Consider the following 17,373-nt stretch of genomic DNA (forward strand, 5'->3'; position numbering starts at 1 on the left):
GGTAGATTTCCCAATCTATGACTCAAGTGATGAGGAAGACATAGAAGACTTTGACCAGGACACAGATACACTTGTAGAACCTTGCAAGGATTGCAAGGAATTCACAGAAGAGCACAAGGGAGTAGAACTTACAGAACCACCGGAAACACCTATCCCAAGGCCATTACCACCTAATACAAGCTTCAAGTGGGTACAATCCTTAACCTATAACTTTACTTATTCACTTGAATATGGTTTGCTTGAAACAGATGGCCAGCTTAGAGCTCTTTGCGGCTTTAAGAGTAAAAGGGAAATGGCTCGTACTCAGAGTTGGTGCACAAGGTTCAATAAGGTTCCACGCTTCACCTCGAAGTACACGGATTGGTATCATGATCAATTGCATGGATCACAGAGAACGTTTGGTCACCATGGTGAGATTCTACTCTTTAAACCGCACGGATGGAGACATGTAGATCAAGATGGAGGCGGATTTAAAAGCAAGGCTTGGGATCCTGGAGTTTATTCTGACATTTGTCACCCCGGGAGCCTGACAATCTGTTTGAAGCTATTCTGAAGCTTTGCATGCCTAGTTTGGGATCCCGGAGGCTATTGCCATTCCAAGCACTGGTGGAAATTTTTGGACGAATTTAAACATAAGCCGTCATAGCAGGAAGCTCCTCCAATGTCCAACTTAAGGACTTTAACTAAATGTGCTAGGTGGGAGACAACCCACCATGGTATGGTCGCTTCTTTTTCAATTTAATTCTTGTTAATTGCTTTCATTTTTATTTTCTTTTCATTTTACTTTATTGAACCTGGAATCATGCATAGCATTCATATTAATCATTGCATTCTGCATTTATCTTACATATATAAAAAAAAGGATGCACGACGCGACCGCATGCCCCATGCGATCGCGTCATATTGCGAAAACACTATCCACGCGACCGCGTCACCTACGCGGCCGCGTGACCTGAAGATCGGCGTCAAGATCCAACGTCCAGAAAGTTAGGCTGGAATCATGCGGCCCTTGTGCGTTTTGCAAAAATTAGGCCCACGCGATCGCATGCCCCATGCGATCGCGTCACTTGCACAAAACCAATCCCACGCGACCGCGTGAGCGACGCGATCGCGTCGCATGGATTGCACAACACCCTCGAAGTAGATAGAGAGTTGCGCTAAAACAACAATTGAAGCGTGCGTCTAGCACAAATTCCAGCGACGCGATCGCGCGACCCACACGATCGCGTCACCCCCATTTTCACCCCCACCACGCGACCACGTGCCCTACGCGGCCGCGTGGATTTCAAAATATAACCCCCCCAGGTCACGCGAAACCCTATCCTCGCGCCCCACCCCTTCACTCTCAACCCACCCACCACCGCCAGCCACCGTACCAACCACCGGATGCCACCATCACCACCACCCAACCACCTTCCTGCCTACTCTCTTTATTCCGCCTTCCAGGTTCCGCAACACGCAATCCCTTTTATCCGTTCGTAGTTCTTCTTATTTTTTTTTCGTTTCTGTTCATAATTAGGATAGATAGTCTTGCATGTTGTAGTGGATTTTAGGTTGTTAGGTAGCCTAGGCTGTGGTTACTGGCTCTAGATCTGTTTATTTGCACTGTTCTTGCTTCTGTTTTATCATATTTGCAAATCTGCTGTTGCTGTAATCTTGTTCATATGCTGTATTTCTTGTATATTGCTGCTCTTTACATTGAATTTTCATGTTTATATTATATATATGTACCTGCAGCTTGACTCCTTAATTCATATGAACTGCTTTGATTGCTGTTTATTTTCCGGGATAATCCAATTTTAGCCGGAATGCTGCCCAAATTTCTATAAAAATGTTTTCATTCATATCTCGGTTTGGCAATTTGAACTCTGTTTTCCACTGCTTTAACCAAACCATTTCATAATTGCCAGGGCATTCTTTCTTATCCTTTTTGATTTCCTAGTTTATAAACTGCATTTGTGATGTTTTGATTCCAATTTTTGCTTTCTTTATATCTATTTGAATCAGCATCTACTTCTTTTTCTTGTTTGGTTATGAGTCACTATAGTTCCTACCTAGGAATCCTTGTTACATGGAATATTTTCTTTATGCCACTTACCTTAACCCACTTTTTACTGACTCACCAATTTTAATTTACTGACTTCTTTTTCAAATTCTCACCATACTAACCTTTTAAAATATCTTTTCTGACTTTTCACTTTCCTCTAACTTTCTAACCATGGCATAATGACAATTTTTCTATTTAACTTGAATTCTGATACATTTTGGATTGTAACTTCTTCCTTTCGAACTTTTAAACTACTATACAATCCTTAATGCACATTTACGTAACTCATTTACCTCATTCAAATTCTCCCATGCCACTTTGTGTTTTCTTTGCCTATATGCCTACTTGCTTTTCTATTTTTATATATCCTGGTTTTCTATTTTTCAGGATGTCTGCCTCTCAGAGGAAAGGAAAGGGCAAAGCTACTGGAAAGCGCAAAAGAGGAGATTCATCCTAGTCCATCATTGACCTAATGCATGATTCCTCATGGCGGGAGAAGAACTTTACACAGCAGGAAAAAGCTGACCAGCTGCTCCCTGCACATGATTCAATAAAATTTGCAAACCGATACTGTGAGCTGAAGTATCCGGCATTTGCAAACTCCAGGAATCTATACCTGGAGAGAACTCTGAGGATTCCAGAAGCACTCCAGCAGTACACCACTGAGCAAATCAAGCAAAGAGGCTGGTTCTTTCTGGAGAGAGCACTGACAGAGGTCAATGCATCTTGGGTCAGGGAATTCTACTGCAACTACTACATCACCACCCTCGATGCAGTGAACTTGAGAGAAAAGCAGATTCTGGTCACTGAGGAGGCCATAGAGGACATTCTCCGGCTCCCATCCAAGTCCGATCAGCCTGATGGTTATAAAAAGGCTGAGGAGGACATGCTTCTGATGCGGTTTGATTGGGATGCTGTGAAGGCACGGATAGCTCTCGACCCGACGGTTCCTTGGGAGATGGGTCAGGAGACCACCATGCCTAGAGGGATCAAGAGGGCGTACTTAAATGATGAGGCTCGGTTATGGCACCAGATCTTGAGCAACTATGTGATGCCGAGTACTCATGAGACGGAGATCCCAGCTGCTATGATCACCCTCCTATGGTGTGTGATGGAGGGTAAGGACCTTTATCTGCTACGCTTTATCCGGCATTATATGGCCAGGGTCCACGTCCGAGGCACCCTCCCTTTTCCGTATTTGGTTACACAGCTAGGCCGTCGAGCTGACGTGCCATGGAAGGATGCTGATGAGAGACCACCAGCGGCGGACTGCAGGAAGATCATTCCTCACAGCAGGAACTTCCTAGCTTTGGGCTACAGACCACCACCCTTCACTGCTACTGATGAGACAGCCCCACCGTCTGCTAGATCCTCTTCATCCACGGCTACCCCTGCTGCCCCTGCTGCGACCACTGCACCTCCACCTGCCTCTGAGCCCGTATACCGCCTCGTGCACCGCCTATTCCGACAGCTTGATTAGATGGAGCGCCGTAACCAGCACCGGTATGAGAGACGCTATTCGCATCTGAAGCTGATGATCTGACAGGGTGGTGACATCCCCTCCGAGCCCGACACACCATCAGAGCCATCAGAGGAGGAGGAGGATGAGCCCCAAGAGGAGACCCATCCGCAGGCAGGCACAGAGCAGGCTGCACCACATCAGGAGGTTACGCATCAGATCGAGGCTGCAGATCTGGAGATCCCGATCCAGTCAGCACTGCCTCTACAGCAGCCAGACGCTCAGCCCACCACCGCCACAAAGCCTCCAGCTACCATCCCTACCAGTGATGACACCCTTTCACACCCGGCTTGACTGAGCATCAGGGACGATACTTCATTTTAAGTGTGGGGAGGTCCCCATCTCTGGCGTTTTATTTTGGTGAACCACTATAGCTCTTTTTTCTTTTATTTTGGATATTTTTCTGTATTTTTCTTTTTACTGTTATTTTCTGAGTACTTATACATTGCTACTTTTATGTATTTTTACTCTATTTCCGCATTTTGCATTTTTAGTTCATATTTTTAGTTATTTAGTTTAGTTTGCAATTCTGACTTATTAGTGGATTAATTAGTATAGTTTACCCTTTTTAGCATAAGATAGCATAGTTTAAATTGAAAAATATAAAAAGGAAGAAAGCTAGGAAATTGAACATAACAGATTTAAATCCATAAACCTTGTATATATAGCATTACATCATATAGTTAAGTTGACAACATTTCATCAAGGAGGAATATTAAAACTTTAAAGGCTACCCTAAATAAATTTTTTTATGAGAATAATGGGAATTTTTAACTAAACCTGCATAACATATATGAATGATATATGATGCTTGAGTTAGAGAACACACAGCCTGTGAGTCTTGAGCTTAATTGTATGGTTGCATTCAAACCATAATTTCATTCCTGTGTGTTTCGCTTCATTTTATTCTGATGTTCTTTACTTTGCTTTAATCTATATGTCCAATTATAGAATATAGAATATAGATACATACCAAAAGAATGATTGAGGCCATCATTTGATTTTAGCTCACTTACCCCAAAATAACCTACCTTTCACATCACCCTTGTTAGCCCCCTTGAGCCTTTAAAATCCCTTTTATTCTATTTAGCCACACTACTAGCCTTAAGTAGAAAAATAAAATAAAATCCCAAGTTGAATCCTTGGTTAGCTTAAGATAGAAAATTATGAATAGATTAAAATGTGGGAAACCTATTGGGAACATGGATGATAGAAACAAAAGGTAGAAAAGTTGAAAGAAATAAAATAACTCAGAAAATTTGGGAAGCATACTCATGAGAAATCAAAGTGATTCAATTACCATGTGCATTAAAAAAAAAGGGTTATTTTTTAGCATTTAATAAAAAGGGATACAAAAGGATTCCTCAATGCAAAATAAAAGCAATGCACATGGGATAAAAAAATAAAATTGACACATGAGCATGTAACAACAAGTGGAATAATATGGGAAAATTGGTAAAGAAGTTTTGTTCTACTAAATATGTATGTTAGGTGAGATCTTAGTCTAATTAAGGATTCACTTATTAGCTCACTTAGCCTTATATATATATCCTTACCTTTACCTTGGCCCCATTACAACCTTAATTAAAGACCTCATGACTTTTGGTATGACTGTACTCTATAATTATTGATTGGTTAGATGAAGAACAAAGTTATAGAAAGTAAGAATAAAAAGAAAAGTAGAGTGAATAAACCCAATAAACACTGAGTGACTAGAGGGTAAACACAAATTCCAGTGAGGGTTCAATAGCTCATCAGTTTAAGTGTGGAGAGGTTGATAAACCCATATTTCATGAGTTATTTTGTGCTTAGTTTGAGTGATTTATTTAATCCTTCACCCACTTATTCATATTAATTGCATGGTTTTACTTTCCCTTCCTTATTAGGTGATGTACGTGAAAAATATGTTTCCTAAGCTTTAAAATTAATTATTTTAATTACCTTTATTTTCATTCGATGCCGTGATTAGTGTGTTGAGTAGTTTCATATTTTCTAAGACAGAATGACTTAAAGGATGGAAAAGGAAACGTACAAAAATGGAAGGAAAGTGCGAAACGGAGTTTTGAAGAAACTGGCATCCACGCGATCGCATGGACGACGCGATCGCGTGTCAGGAGCGAAGAAGCAGCGACGTGGCCGCATGACTGACGCGGCCGCGCGACTTGAGCATAGCGCATTCGATGCGGACGCGTGACCGACCCAACCGCGCCACAAGGAAAGCTCCAGATGACGTGACCGCGTGACCCACACGGATGCCTGACAGAGGCCACGTATAAGAATTTACAGAATACGCCCCCAGCAATTTTTGAAGCCCTTTTGGCCCAGATCCAGGTACAGAACACACAGACTAGAGGCTATAAAGTGGGGGAATGCATCCATTCAAAAGAGAGCTCGCCAATTTTTACTTCCCATGATTTAGATTTAGTCTTGAGAGAGGTTCTCTCCTCTCTCTCTTAGGATTTAGGACTTCTCTTAGTTTGTAAGAGTGACTCTCGATCCAGGTTTTACGTTTTTTTGTTTTAGCTTTCCTTTCACTTTTATTTATTCCAGCACTTGAGTTGATTATTAACTTTTATAATTGAATTTATGAATTATTCCATGTTACAGATTATTATTTGAATTAATGATATTTGAGGTATTTTCAGTTTATGATTGCTCTTTTTAATTTATGTTATCATTGTTTCCGATCTGAAGATATTTTATTCTAGCAATTTACTTTTTTTCCTTTTGGTCTTGGTTAAGAAATCAGTAACTCAACAGTTACCAACTCAGCATAATTGATAATCGTTATCTTGCTAATTGAACTGAACTTCAATAATCCCAACTTTTTCTTAGGAAATAAATAGGATTCGAAGGCCAAACTAATTAGTCCCTTGACTTTCCTTTGCTTTAGTAAAGGTCAACTAAGTGGAATCTAGATTCAACTTTCATCATTGTTGAGAGAGATAACTAAGTTGGTCTTCCAATTTCTCTTACCTTGCCAAAAGTTTGCTTTACAGTATTTATTTATTTTAATTGCCATTTACTTTACTTGTCATTCAATTCACTTGCTTCTCACCTTCTAAACCCCGATTACGACCTTTATAGCCAATAATAAGAACATACTTCCTTGCAGTTCCTTGAGAAGACGACCCGAGGTTTGAATACTCGGTTAACAATTTTTAAGGGGTTTGTTACTTGTGACAAACCAAAACTTTTGTAAGAAAGGTTGATTGCTTGGTTTAGTAACTATACTTGCAACGAGAGTTTACTATAACTTCTAAACCATCAATCTTCAGTTCTTCACCAACCTAAAAGTAGGGAAAAAGAAAGAAAATTAAGCCTACAACAAAGATATTAACGTAAATAGAACATAGGCGGGGACTAATGCCAAGTAAGAGTAGGGTTCTCATTACATGTTAGCTACTCATGTAAGTAAAAAAGCAATGTAGGCAAAGGGCATATCAATTAATACTTAATACAAGAATAAAATCGAAGCATAAAGAGCATAGTGAGCATCAAGTTCAAATAAGAATTGACACAAACAAGATTAGTGATAAGCAGGAGAGCATCAGGTCCCATCCTAACTCAATGATAATGAAGCACAAGAACAAAGAATAATGAGTTAGGAAAGACTAAAGTACTAATCCCGTGTGTAGAACAAATATGACCATTAATGTTAAACAAGTCACGAAACACCAAAATAATGCAAGAAATTCTCAACAATTGAGTAAGAAAGTTCAACACCATTATTAAAATAAGAAATTCGAAATAAAATAAAGTAAAAACACGCTATAAAAACAAAATGAAAATGCAAAGAAGAGAAGTATACGAATGCGATAAACAAAAGAAAATGGAAGAAGGGAAAAAAACTCTTTTTTTTTTACCGGTGCAGACGCGTCATGCACGCTTACGCGCCGATGTGCATTTCGGCCGAAGGGCGCGTACGCGCCAGGTGCGCGCACGCACGGGTTAGGTTGGGCGCAGGGCACAATGTCAGCTCAGAATTGGCCCAACTCTCTGGAAAATGTACCAGGAGGGCAGGTGGCGCCATCGGCGCGCGCACGCACAGCGTGCGTTCGCGTGCATTGCGCAATTAACATGATGGACGCGTACGCGCCAGGTGTGCGTACGCGCGGGTTGGTTTGTGCCTTAGGCCCAATATTCGCACAGTGCAGGCCTAACTCTCGGGTTTTTGGCTGGGGGTGAAATTTTTGCATCCGCACGTACGCGCCATGTACACGTGCGCGCGGATGGTCGAAAATGCTTGGGCGCGCATACGCGCCAGGTCCGCGCACGCACGGTTGGTGCTCTATTTTTCAAAATTTTTCTATATTTTTGCACCAATCCAAGCATTCCAAACCTCCAAACAGCTACCAAAACAGCCTAAAACCTTATTTAACCTACTAAACTACCAAATAAACTCAACAAACAAACAAAAACATGAAATTAAACTAATTTTTTACTAATATTTACAAATGAGAAAATGAAAAGATATTACCATGATAGGGTGTCTCCCACCTAGCACTTTTGTTTATTGTCCTTAAGTTGGACTTATGGGGAGCTCCATCAAGGTGGCTTGTGCTTGAGTTCATCTTGGAACTCCCACCAATGCTTGGTTCTCCATTGTGCCTCAAGATTCCTTATTAGTTGCACCAAGTGTTGATGGAGTTCTTCACAAGCTTGGGGCTCCCAAAATTGATCCTTTTCTTGTAATCCGTGGTCCTACAATTTGTTTCTACACCCGTCTTGAAGTTGACTATCATTACTAGCCCATCTGGGTGGTGAACAAGGTGAATTCTCAATAAAGTGGCCAACAATCCTCCTAGACCCTTCTAGTTGAGCACTACTCCAACCTTTATATCTCATATTTGATGCATCAACCATAATGAGCATTGATTTACAACGCTAACCACGAAACATCTTTCTTTTGCGCTTCATCCCATAAAGCATCCTAAGTTGACCATCCGTTTCAAGCAAGCCATACTCAAGTGGGACAATAAAGCTAATAGAAATGAATTTTACCCAATCAAGTGAAAGAGTAGATGACAACCTAGGTAAAGAAGCTTCTAAGGATCTTGACAAAGCGTATTCAATTCCCATCCTCCTTTTTCTAAGGATCTCCACCTCCTCACAAGATTTCCTAATCTCAATCCTTTGTTTAACAATTTTATCTAAGCCTTCTCCCTTACTCAAATCATAAATGGGAGGGTGAGAAAAATTTACCTCCACAACGCTTTCAAATCCAACGGGAGACGGTTCTTCATGCTCAAAGGATTCTTCACCACTAAGGTTTGATGCTTGATCTTTATCACCAAGGGAACCCAATTCTTGCTCTATCCCATCCAATTCTTCATATGGAATATGCATTGGAAGGTGTGCACTTTCCTCCTTAGCATCCAATTCAATCTTCTTGGAGGGGTTTTTATCAATTCTATGTTCCCATGGAGGTTCCGCAACTCCTAGGTCTTCAACCACTTCTTCCTCTTCTTCAGCAATTGTAGCTTCCTCCACTTGTTCCAATACAAAGCAACTTCCCTCATTTTCCACTAATCTCTCCTTCATGTTATGCTCTTTATTTGATTCTCCACATGTAGCCATAGGATTTCCTTGAGTGTTCAAGCATTAGGATGCTAACCGGTTCACCACCTCATCCAAGGCGGCCGTGAATTGTTTTATATCCCTCTTCATCTCCTCTTGTCCTTGAACAAGAACATTAAGGATGTCATCCATTGGAGGTTGGGGTGAATGGAAGGGTTCATCAATTTGGAGGAAGGATTCATAGTAGGAAGGTGGTTCTTCTTGGTAAAGTTGTGGTGGTTCAATGTTTTCCATTCTTTCCACTTGTTGCACAACACACTCCATGGTTACTTGAAATTGATCCAAGGCTTCCTTGAGACGATCCCTTGGCCCTTGTTCCTCTTCATGAGTAGGATCATATGGCTCTTGGATGGATGGACATGAATATTATTCCATGGGAGGTTGTGGTGGAAAGTAGTATTCATCTTGTGATTGAAAATTTGTATACATTGGAGGTGGTTCATCTTGGTAATAGCATGGAGGGGGTGGCTCTTGAAAACATTGATGTTGGGATGGTGGTGGCTCTATATGTGGTTCATATGGCTTATATGGTTGTTGGTAGGATGGATATGGATTAGGGTCATATGGAGATGGCTGGTGAAGAGTGGCTTGTGAGTATAGTTGAGGGTTATGTTGAGGGTATGGCTCATAGGCATATGGTGGTGATTCTTGAAAGTCACAAGGATGCTCACCATAGCCATTTGATTGATATGCATCATAGAATGGCTCTTGTTCATAGTGCATTGGTGGAGGTTGTTGCCATAAAGATTGGTCACATGCATATGGCTCCTCCCACCTTTGGTTGTCCCATCCTTGATACACATCCTCATTGTAGCCCTCATTTCCTACAACATAATGAGAACCAAACTCATAGCCAAAGTGAAAATTCATGAGAGCAAGAGAAAAAATGAAAATAAAATCAAATAAGAAACAAAGAAAACTAAATCCTAAAACTATCAAGAGCTAACAAAAGCAAACATATTCACAATATTCACATATGTACAATAACCAATAACATAACACCATTGCAATTCCCTGACAACGGCACCATTTTGATGATTGGAGGACTTTTGTATGGTTTACAATTCTCTAATAAATTCTCGTTGTAAGTATAGTTTCTAAACCAACAAAGAATCCTTTCATGCAAAAGATTATTTCTCACAAGTAACAAACCCCTAAAATTATAAACCGAAGTATTTAAACCTCGGGTCGTTCTCCCTAGGAATTGCAACAAAGTATCTTGTTATTGGTTATGAGGTATGTTTTGGGGTTTTTGGATAAGAAACAAGAGAAGTAAATGACAATGAAAAATAAACTAACAACTAAAAAGGCCTTGGCAAGGGTTGGTGGTCAAGGATCTCTATCCTAATCACTAACCACAACATGAGAATTGGCAAGGATCAACCCCATTAAGTCATCCTCTAACTAGTAGTAAAGGAAAGTCAAATGAGCTATGTCAATCCAAGTCCATAAGTCCTAGTTCTCCACCAATTCAACTAGTGAGATCTAGAGTTAATGGCTCCCAATCGTCAATCAGTTGGACATTAGTAACTCAAGAGTTCCTAAGTTACCTTCCCAAGCCAAGAGCATAAAATTTTACTCTAACATCCTTCCAAGCATTTCATCAAACACTTGGAAGGCATAAAAGGAAAGCATAGTAAAATTACAAGGAAAGTAAATCTACACTACTCAATTGCAGGGAATTAAACAACAACAAATCAAATGAACAATAAAGGAACATGAATCATAAATTGCATTAAAATGAAAATAGAAGAAACAAAAATGCCTCAACATAAAAGTAGAGATTCACAAGAATTAAAATACAAAACTAGAGAGAAGAGAAGAAGAGGAACAAGAATTGATAAAAAAAAAGTAAATCTAAGCATGAAATTAATCTAGATCTAAGAAATTCTAATCTAGATCTAACCTAATCCTAATCCTAGAGAGAAGTGAGAGCTTCTTTCTCTAAAAACTAACTTTTCCTCCAAAACTACTCTAAACTAAACTAATGATCAAAAGTATCTAAAGTGTGTTAATTCCCCTTCAATCCTTGGCTTAAATAGCATCAGAAATGAGTTGGATTGGGCCCACAAGGCTTCTAAAATCGCTGGCCATGAGTTGCATTAAGTGAATCATGTGCACCCATCGGCGTGTACGCGTACCGTGCGCGTGCGTGCCCCTATGCGAAATGCAACCATGGCAAATTTGACATCATTTCGAAGCCTCGGATGTTATCTTTCCAACACAACTAAAACCACATCATTTGGACCTCTGTAGCTCATGTTATGGTCGATTAAGTGTGAAGAGGTCGGCTTGACAGTTTTTGCGATTCCTTCATTTCTTCATGAGTTCTCCATTTTTACATGCTTTTCCTTCATTTCCTTGATCCAATATTTGCCTCCTAAATCTAAAATCACTTAAAAAGCATATCAAGGCATCTAATGGAATCAAGGTGAATTAGATTTAGCTATTTTAAGTCCTAGAAAGCATGTTTTCACTCTTAATCACATTTAAAGGAGAATTTACAAAACCATGCTATTTCATTGAATAAATGTGGGAAAAGGTTATCAAAATGCTCTAAATTCAACACAAGATAAACCCTCCGAATGGGGTTTATCACTATTCAAGAAGTACTCCGAGTCCCACCCATAACGGATGAGGTAGATAGTTACCAAGAGGCCCTCCGCCAGCATGATGAGTTCAATTCCACATTTGATTGGAACGCTATGCACGGGTTTATTGCCTATCCAGATACATTTTGGACCCGAGGGCACCTCAGGCCTTGACATAAGGGCATTCTTGCGTGTTATCTGACTGTAGAGGCTCGAGCATGGACCCAAATCTTGTCCCATTACGTGTTTCCCAGCACTCACGAGACCTTGATCACCGCAGACCTAGCCTTGCTAGTTTGGTGTATACTCACAGAGCGGCCGGTTAACATTGCTCGCCTCATCCACTAAGCCATGGGTCGTGTTCATGCCAATGGTAACCTATCTTTCCCAGCCTTGGTGACGGAGTTAGTTGCTACTGTTGATGTTCCCCGGGAGGCTAAAGATCGGAAGCGATGATTCCGGTAGAGGGCGACGTCGTCCCAACTGAAAAATACCTCAAGCCTCCGACGGAACACAAAACCCTTGATATAGCTTCCCCCTCGGTTATCCCTACCACTTCTTCTACATCACAAGGATCTTCCTACCAACGGCTTGAAGACCTCCAGAAGAAGACAGATAGATATGAACGGCGGAAGCAATGCCGGTATGCTTACATCAAGAAGCTTCTGAGTTGTGTGACTCCTTCTATGGAGGAATCGGAGATCTCCACATCCACCTCGAACTTAAGTGAAGAGAGAATTTGCGAACGGGATAGTGGAAGTTCTAAGCCCGACCACCCCTTGCACCTTGCTAGTAGCACGGAGGACCGTGCTAATTCTTAAGTGTGGGGAGGTTGTTCGATCGATCTCCGTGGGTAATAATCTCCTCTTTTCAACATCTATGGACTTTAGTTCTTGTTTATTGTTTTGTTAATTAGGACATCTTGCATGTTTAGTTAGTTTTTCTTGATAGGACTACTTGGTTATGGTGATGACTTCTTTCCCAAAAAACTGTATTTTCAGGGTACCCGACCAATTTTGAAAAATTTTTTTCTTAAGATAACTTGCTTGAAGAATGTATTTTGGAACATGGTGTTTGAGCTGAGAATACAAGCGTGTGAGTTTTGAGCCTTATTGTGTGGTTATACCTTCTATCCACTTATTCCCATTCTTGTGTGCCTTACTCTTTCTCTATGATTGCAATCCTTGCTTTGTCTGATTCTATATATCCATTATTTTGTGTATGGATGCATTTACATGATTGAGGCCATCATTTCAATAGTCACTTTTCCCAAATAGCCTTAACCCTTTTATCTACCGTTGCTAACCAGTTTTGAGCCCATGATAAACCCTTTTGTTCTTAATTTGAGCACATCAACACTCCTAGGCAAAAAACAATGAACGTCCCTGGATTTGGATCCTTAATTAGCTTAGGTGAGTGAGAATGTGTATCATTCAATTGGGAGGGTCTACCTGGGAACTTGGGTAGATGTAAAGGTATGTCTTTATATTTGTAATTGAAAATTAGGGGAATTGGGAACATACTCATGTATTGAATGATTGAACCATATGCATTGGAATTTTTGTACATGAAACCCCAAAAAAGGGGACAAGCAGAAAAAAAAATGTATATGTATATGAAAATGAAGGAAAAAGAACGTAAAGAAAAAGAAGTAGAAAAATAAAAGAAACAAAAATATGAAAAAAAAGAAAGCAATAAAAAGGGGACAAAAATGCCTCAAGGTAAAGTAACAATAATAATGCATATGGAATGTGAACTAAAGAGAATGCATGAGTATATAAAAAAGTGGAAACCATGGGTAGTTAGGTATTGTATTAGAATTATATAGGTTGTTTTATGTGTTTGGTGAAATCTTAGGTTAACCAAAGATTCAAATTTTAAGCTCACTTGACCATATACATCCCTACCTTTACCCTAGCCCCATTACAACCTATGAACAAGACCTCATGATACTTGTATGCATGCATTGAATAACTGTTGATTGTTAGATGAAAGACAAATCTTGGAAAGCATGATTAGGGGAGGATTGAGTGACGAACCCTATACACTTGAGCGAATAGAGCGGATACTCTTCCGGTGAGGGTTCGATGCTCAACTCCTTGTTCCTGGCCTTCACAAGCATTCGGCTCGCAAGTTATATGCACTTCATTTTGATGTTCAAATTGGTAGGATTCATGGACTGTATGTCACCTTAGCCCTATATGCTCATGTGTGTTCTTGGAGGATAGATTTACCCTTGACCAAGTAGGTAGATACCTTTACATTAGTTGCATGCATTCATTTAGGTAATTTGCACTTCATGAACCCTTTCTTCCCATGATCTTTGGTCTTTTTATTTTTTTTAGCATGAGGACATGCTTGGTTTAAGTGTGGGGAGGTTTGATAAACCCCAATTTTGTGGTTTATATTGTGTTGAATTTGGGGGATTTTGTCAATATCTTCCACACTTATTCACATAAATTGCATGGTTTTATGTTCTCTTCCTAATATTGCTTCATGATAGAAAACATGCTTCTTTTGCCTTAAAATTGCCATATTTTGATCCTCTTTTATTACCATTCGATACTGTGATATATTTGTTGAGTGATTTCAGAGTTTACAGGGCAAGAATGGCCTAGAAGAGAGAAAGAAAGCATGCACAAGTGGAAGGAACATGAAGAATTGGATTTTAGGAAATCAGCTGCGACGCGCACGCGCACCTCACGCGCACGCGTGGGTGCAGGAAGCTGGATATGGCGCGCGAAGAATGGTGCATCCGCGTGGATTGGCGAAATCTCCATCGACGCGCATGCGTGCTTGGCGCGTACGCGTGGATCGCGAAATTCAGGCGACGTGCACGCGTACATGACGCGTACGCGTGACGAGCAGCACATGACCTCATTAAAGAAATCATGCCTGGCAATTTCTGAGGCTCAGTATGCCCAAATTCAAGCTGATTCTGCATGGAAAAGACACAGGAACTCAAGGGGGAAAGGGGGGATCATCCATTACACACTTAGATATAATTTTTTGCTAGTTTTTGGTTCTTGTTCTTCTAGAGAGAGAAACACTTATTCCTCTCTAGATCTAGTTTGATTTTGATCTCCCATTGCTGAATTTCTGAATTGGATTTTTTTAACTGCTAGTTATGATTACTTAATTTGAATTCCCTAGTATAATTTTGCTTAGATCTTGTGTTGAGTTATGTTATCTTGTTATTTTCCAATTTTTCACTCATGTTATGAATATTGTAGATCTTGAATTCTATGAGTACATTGACATTTTCTATGCTTATTAGTGTTAATTGAGTTGTTCTTTATGGATAATTGTTAGTGGGTCCTTATAATTTCCAATTTAATTGCAATTTGAGTATGTCTTTTGTTAATGCCTACCATGTGTTTGATGAAATGTTTCCTTTGATTATGGAGTAGTTTTCTTTACTCTTGGCCTAGGTTAAGGGAATTGGGTAAACTGAAGTCATTAGTTCTAATTGGTTTGGTGATTTGAGAACCCTTAGTGGTCAAGTTGATAACCATTGACACTAGCCTACTACTAAGTCAATTAGTAGCTAGGTTAGGGCTTATGGATTGATGTTGATCAAGCTATTTGACATACTTCAAGTGTAGAAGTAAACAAATGGGCTTGGTTCCTCACAATTGTCAAGATTTGGTTATTAGACAAGGATAGTGATCCCAATTCCTATGCCTAGCCAAGAGTTACTTTTATTATTCATATTTGAAACTAAAAATCCCAATTGCTTAATCCTAGTTATAGTTACTTATTAGTTTTAGAGTAGAATCATTTTGAATGTTCTCTTATTAGTTTTAAATTACTCATGCCTTGCTTTAGTTATTTGATTTAGTTTCTTGCTTGTCAAGTCTATTAGTTAATTTCTTGATCATGACTTCCAACCCCGAAATTCTAACCAATGTTGATACACATGTTTGCCCATTCCTTGTGAGATGACCTGAGATTTGAATACTTCGGTTATTTTTATTGGGGTTAAACTTTGTGACAACCAAATCCTTAAAATTTGATTCCAGGATCATTTGTCGGTTGAGGGCTATACTTGCAACACGAATATTTTGTGAAATTCTTTACCGACGATAGTCCACGCTATCAAACACCAATCCATATTAGAACATATACTGCACCTCATGATAAATTGTCTTTACAAAAATCTTTGACTACACCAAATTCAAAATTCTGATCATTATAATATCAATTCATAGGAAGATTCTTAGTCTAAAATATCAGCATCAAGTTTATATACCATACAATCCATGGGGCAACCATATAATCTTGCTGACTCTAAGATATGTCTTAAGTTGATCCTCTATTTGGTTCTTACTCATATGAGGATTTCTGTTCTTGTTCAAGAGACACTCTTCAGTGGTAAGGTAAGTACCTGAAGCAAGAAAAGGTTTCTGAAGTTAAAAGAAGAACTTATAAATTTTGTAAGCCATATAGCTGCAGAGCATTATATTCAAGCACATTTCATTTGATCTCAGAGCATATAGAAACGAAAGAGTAAACTTAAACCACAAGTTGATGAACATAAGGTGGGTTTATGTATGTGTTTATGTTGCATTCAAAAGATGTGTGTTTATCAACTTAGTTATAGAGGTCCCTATAGTTGTAGAAAAGTGATTCAACTTAGTTTTTAAACAAGCATACCTAAATTTTCAATCTTTACTAATGGATCAAAATTTCATAATTTAAAACACCAGTCTTCATCAAATTGGCCAATTTTATTTAGTTGCTTTCATAGTAAGCTATTATTCTTTCTGGAACAGAAGAAGAAGAAGAAAGAAAAAATTGAACAAAAGGGTTAAGAGTATAAAGAACTAGCCAGAGACTCTTCTATTGAGTGGTCTCCGAAGCCATCATCACCTTGTTGTGTATGGTAGCTGCTCCTCCATCAAACATGTGATACTTTAAACAAAGTATTAAAAATCTAATCCAACTTTTAATACTTTAAAAAAAGCAAAATGCAAATACTTTAAATAGCTTTACTTTTATCATACCTTGGCCGAATATAAAACAATTAATTTACCTCATAAAGAGGTTGTGGCATTGAGAGTGTTTCAGATATCAATAACAAATCGATACTTGACATCTGCTTTTGCGAGGCACTCCATTACTGTGTTTACATAATCCATTGCAATAACTTCAATTTCAGGTTTCACGTTATGTTTAGTAGCAAAATCAATAATTTCTTGTGTCTCCTTCATCCCTCCAATACTACTACCAGCTATCATCTTTCTTCCTTCAAATGCCAAACAATAATAATTAATCCTCTATTAAATGACATGTTTAAATTGGTTATTATTTTTTTCTAACCTAGTCTTACCCGTACAAAGAGAAAACATTGGCAACTCCAGAGGATTTTCGGGTAAACCAACCATCACAAGTTTTCCATTAGGCTTCAATAGAGCCAGCAATGGAGCCAAAGGATGCACTGCAGAAACTGAGTCAACAATACCATCCAAGCTATACATTGCAGCCTAGAAAGTGAAACTTGTTAAAAATGAATTAAACTACATAATATTTTTTATAAAAATAAATTCCTACACATAAAGAGGCAATCTCATAATTAATTTACCTCTCCAGCCCCAAGGAAGAGGAACTTGTGATCAGCTAAATTTTTTTCGACC

At 39.3% G+C, this 17,373-nt stretch overlaps 1 protein-coding gene across 1 annotated transcript; it reads right to left on the reverse strand.

Moving 5' to 3' along the window:
- Nucleotides 16,804–17,219, reverse strand: LOC107622366 (8-hydroxygeraniol dehydrogenase-like). The gene is made up of 2 exons (XM_016324235.2): nucleotides 17,070–17,219; nucleotides 16,804–16,985 (listed from the first exon to the last, which is right to left on the reverse strand). The coding sequence occupies exons 1-2, from the start codon at nucleotides 17,215–17,217 to the stop codon at nucleotides 16,804–16,806; spliced, it is 330 nt and encodes a 109-aa protein (XP_016179721.2). The 5' UTR covers nucleotides 17,218–17,219.

Source organism: Arachis ipaensis, chromosome B10 (assembly GCF_000816755.2).
Source record: "Arachis ipaensis cultivar K30076 chromosome B10, Araip1.1, whole genome shotgun sequence".
Lineage (NCBI taxonomy): Eukaryota > Viridiplantae > Streptophyta > Magnoliopsida > Fabales > Fabaceae > Arachis > Arachis ipaensis.

What these genes read in the sequence shown, in the direction of transcription:
- LOC107622366 (XM_016324235.2), bottom strand. Translation starts at nt 17,217, where the DNA reads ATGTATAGCTTGGATGGTATTGTTGACTCAGTTTCTGCAGTGCATCCT. An exon ending in AATGTTTTCTCTTTGTACGG is followed by an intron (nt 16,986 to 17,069) that starts GTAAGACTAGGT and finishes TGGCATTTGAAG; the next exon opens with GAAGAAAGATGATAGCTGGT.